Consider the following 5080-nt stretch of genomic DNA (forward strand, 5'->3'; position numbering starts at 1 on the left):
TGTTGTTATTATTATTATTATTTGTAGTAGTAGTAGTAGTAGTAGTAGTGGTAGTGTTATTGTTATAACAGTTGTTATCATCATAATTAATAGGAGTAGTGTTATCACCTAAATCAGCCGCATTACGGTGGAAGACTCCAAGGGAATCGAACCCGGTCCTAGGCGTGACGAGCTACAGCTCAGTACTACCCCCACCGCAATTCCGTCAGTGCCTTGACAACATACATTAACAAGATAGTAGTACTAGAGTTGCCTCCCTTAGCACAGGTAAGATACAAGTAGGTTGAAATTCCCGTGTCCCGTGTGACGAGTTCATGATGGATCTTGAAAATAACACTTAAAATTTACTTTACGGTGATAATGGAGTGTACGTTTCAGTGTACTCTGTTGTAATTTAGACTTGGGCATCTTACGAACTCTAAATAGGCCCCGCGCAACACCCGTCTGTCTCACGGTTTACCTGCCTTGGTGCTATTAATAAACCAGGACGTTGTTCCTGGACAAACCATGTTGAGTCACACTAGGCTCCCTGGCGGGTAACTGCCGAGTGACGTGAAGCCTTCCAACCGTACACACAGGGCTGTAGCAAGCGTGTTCGTTAAACAGGCCCACAACATGGAAGTTACTCCTCAAACGCATTATGAAGAAATCCATTTTATCGACAAGAAAGGCCCACAGACATCCCGACACTGGTGTTCATCTTCCATGTGTTTTGTTGTGCTTATTTTATCGATGGTTTTAAATGGAGGATTGGGTGCATTTATTGTCTACAAGATGACACACAAGGAGCATGCTGCGCCGTTTGCTCCAGGCGAGGTTAAGCGACTGGATATTGCTGACTCTGTCTGTGTGTCATGTAACTCTCTAAACGTCCCTGACCTAGCAAGATCACCTTTGGAGAATCAGGTCAAGGTCGTTATACCGGGTCAAGGTTCATTTTGCTGTTTGGAGAATACTGAGAGTCTCAGGATGTATATGGATATTGTAAGTGTTTTTTTAGTGTTCTAAATAATCATATCCAAGGAAACATAATTCTGCACCACAGGTCGCTAATCGTCTTCTAGGTCAAGGACATTCAAAAGCTGTGCATGTGAATGTTTGGTTGAATGACGGTAATACTGTTATAATTTGTAAAAGGTATTGTAAGCAAAATAATGATAGCACATATTTCTTTTGTATCTAGGTAGTCGGAGAATATTACCATGACCTCAACGGTGACAACAGAGGTGGTGACCTTCACATCAACCATGACAGACCGGCGGCGCATCTGTATCTTGACACAAACAGCGTCACAGGTCTGTATGCTTCGTTAAGTCCAATGCTTCACTCACTCACTCACTGCTTGAAGAATTAAACATTAAAGACCACATGATAATGAGTGACCTTCACATCAACCATAACAGACCGGCGGCGCATCTGTATCTTGATACAAACAGCGTCACAGGTCTGTATGCTTCGTTAAGTCCAACGTTTCACTCACTCACACACTGCTTGAAGAATTAAACATTAAAGACCACATGATAATGATTGACGTTGCAACAGTACAAAACCTTAACCTCGACTCACTCACTCACAAACAAGCAAATGGTTTGAGGTAGCATATATAGAGACTAATATAATGTCATGAATTTAGTAATGGTATATTTCAAGGTTTACAAAGAGAAACATAATATGATCACTATTAACAGTGAACACGATCTGGTCATTTGTAGAAAAGGGACCTCTTTAACGGTACATAAACAAGCCTGCTCTTCAGAACCACAATGGCGTTCCGTTTGGGTACACGGCAACTATCTTCTGCACAACAACGTACCTGCTACATACTTGTGAATAAGCCGCAGATAAGATTTGATCAAACTTCTTGCTTTGCACACATTAATATTTCAAACAAAGAGTGTCGTATACAAACAGGGAGTCCGGTACATGTTTGCTGACATGCTATATATAAACATGTCCTACAGTTGTTAAGTTAGTGGACCCTTTTAACCGCTACCAGGAAGTCACACACATAGGTGATTTCTCAGAACTGACACCCGATCTGAATATCGTTACAAGGAAGTTGAACACTTCTTATTCAAATACTGTGAGTGGGGACTGTATTCTGGGTAAAGTTTACTCCTTGTTCTTACGCTAGGTATGGTCTTAAAGCTTCAGTTATTAAGTACAGTACACAGTATCAACTGAATCGGAATGTATTCACTGTCGCCTGATCCGGGTGGCTGTGTCATCTGAGTCTCCTCAAATCTCTGTGTGACAGAATCTCACTCACTCACTCATTGCCCCACTCAACCACTCACCCAAACAACCGCCGCATTATTCACTCACCCACCTACCAACCCATCCACTGACTCACCCAAACAACCGCCGCATTATTCACTCACTCACCTACCAACCCATCCACTCACTCACCCAAACAACCGCCGCATTATTCACTCACCCACCTACCAACCCATCCACTGACTCACCCAAACAACCGCCGCATTATTCACTCACTCACCTACCAACCCATCCACTCACTCACCCAAACAACCGCCGCATTATTCACTCACCCACCTACCAACCCATCCACTGACTCACCCAAACAACCGCCGCATTATTCACTCACTCACCTACCAACCCATCCACTGACTCACTTACTGACCCTACTGACCCACCCATATACTCAACCATCCAGTAACTCACCGACCCACCCACCAACTCACTCATTCATACAAAACCCAAACATCCACCAACCCACTCAGCTACCCACTCACTCACCCACCCGTTAACCCACTCACTGACTCACTCACTGACTCAACTAACCCAGCCACTCACTCCCTCATCCACTCACCCCCAGTCCCACTCACTCACCTACCCGCCCGCCAACTCACTCATTTCTCCGACACACCCACTTAATCACCTACCCACCTAATGACCCCCCCCACACACACACACACACACACACTCCCCCGACTCACACCTCCACCCACTCACTCACCTATCCACCCCCAACTCATTCATCCAAAACCCACCCACTCACTCAGGGCCTCAAATCTCTGGGTCTCATTTCTCTGTGTGACAGAATCTAAAGCACTCACTCACTCACTCACTCACTCACTCACCACACTGATTTAAAGTCGACACATAATGACTTTATTTCTCTTCCCATCAGATCAACATCTACAGTGGGACTCTTCCGCCGGGTATGGGACGGCACACGTGACTGGGGATGTTACCTATAGCAACGGACGTCTACATGTGCCACGTGACGGCATGTACTACATCTACTCCTTCCTTACAATACGTAGCGACGTCGTCACAAACGACGACCTCAACATTGTCCACAGCGTCCAGAAGTACAACTTTGACCACATAGATACAGGCAGGCACCTTCTCCTCATGGGCAAGACGACATTGAAGCAAAGACATGGGCAGTTCACCAAAAGTTTCTTGGCGGCAAATTTGAAATTGAAAAAGAATGATGAACTATTTGTCAGCTTGTCAAACACGTCCTTGATATACAAATTTCCACCTGCTAATTATTTCGGTGTCCACATGTTGTAATATCAGTTTAGAAACGTGTCCAATAACAAGTTATAACCGTTACATCGATATGAATAACTATAATTCAAGCTCCCTATCATTTTAACAGGGGTGGTCGGGTAGCCTTGTGGTTAAAGCGTTCGCTCGTCGCGCCGAGGACCCGGGTTCGATTCCCGACATGGGTACAATGTGTGAAGCCCATTCTAATGTCATCCGCCGATATATTGAAGGAATATTTCTAAAAGCGGCGTAAAACCATACTCACTCATTTTAGCTCTAAAGGAAGTCATCGAGATCTACTCAACGGCTAGAAGATTGTAATTGACACGTGACCAAAATATGAAGGTTGGAATTCCCTGTCTGCACCAGTACCCGTATCATACTACCGCTTCTGGCTCATGTTTAGCTACTGAAGGCACGTTTTGAAATTAAGCAGCGCTTGGAATGAGCTTCAGTGGCTACCTTTAAAGTCGCAGTAGTGGTTAATGGTCTAATTTCCTGCTTCTCACTCTATAGATTTACCTCCCCTAGCTGCCTAGGGACCAGCTGATCTCGATTATAATCCTAGACATGCCTGTGTCACTCGCTGGTAATCCTGTCGAGTGAAGCTTTGCAGAAATACTCTTGAAAGTGTCTCAATCATCCTGGTGATTATCTTCGATTGGTGAATGACGGACCATATCTACATTCCACCATAATACACAGGTCCTACTTTGTTATTTCAGTAGTGTAGTATTTCATCTGATTGTAGAAACACAGGACCATATCTACATTCCACCATAATACACAAGTCCTACTTTGTTATTTCAGTAGTGTAGTATTTCATCTGATTGTAGAAACACAGGACCATATCTACATTCCACCATAATACACAAGTCCTACTTTGTTATTTCAGTAGTGTAGTATTTCATCTGATAGTAGAAACACAGGACCATATCTACATTCCACCATAATACACAGGTCCTACTTTGTTATTTCAGTAGTGTAGTATTTCATCTGATTGTAGAAACACAGGACCATATCTACATTCCACCATAATACACAAGTCCTACTTTGTTATTTCAGTAGTGTAGTATTTCATCTGATAGTAGAAACACAGGACCATATCTACATTCCCCCATAATACACAAGTCCTACTTTGTTATTTCAGTAGTGTAGTATTTCACCTGATAGTAGAAACACAGGACCATATCTACATTCCCCCATAATACACAAGTCCTACTTTGCTATTTCAGTAGTGTAGTATTTCATCTGATAGTAGAAACACAGGACCATATCTACATTCCACCATAATACACAAGTCCTACTTTGCTATTTCAGTAGTGTAGTATTTCATCTGATTGTAGAAACACAGGACCATATCTACATTCCACCATAATACACAAGTCCTACTTTGTTATTTCAGTAGTGTAGTATTTCATCTGATTGTAGAAACACATAATTAAGTCTCCAATGTGACCTATCATTATGGAGCGCGTTTTGTTGACGGGGATTATAACTGCCACCGACTCTCTTGCTAAGATTAACAGCTTCAATGCTTGCTATAACCAGTTTTGAG

At 43.0% G+C, this 5080-nt stretch overlaps 1 protein-coding gene across 1 annotated transcript; it reads left to right on the forward strand.

Annotated features, from left to right (window-relative positions):
- Window positions 1–365: 365 nt before the first annotated feature.
- LOC139447545 (tumor necrosis factor ligand superfamily member 15-like) lies at window positions 366–5080 on the forward strand. Its single transcript, XM_071228949.1, has 3 exons — window positions 366–984; window positions 1184–1295; window positions 3152–5080. The coding sequence occupies exons 1-3, from the start codon at window positions 616–618 to the stop codon at window positions 3541–3543; spliced, it is 873 nt and encodes a 290-aa protein (XP_071085050.1). The 5' UTR covers window positions 366–615; the 3' UTR covers window positions 3544–5080.

Source organism: Haliotis cracherodii, unplaced genomic scaffold, assembly GCF_022045235.1.
Source record: "Haliotis cracherodii isolate W230 unplaced genomic scaffold, xgHalCrac1.p SCAF_7, whole genome shotgun sequence".
Taxonomy (NCBI): Eukaryota; Metazoa; Mollusca; class Gastropoda; order Lepetellida; family Haliotidae; genus Haliotis; species Haliotis cracherodii.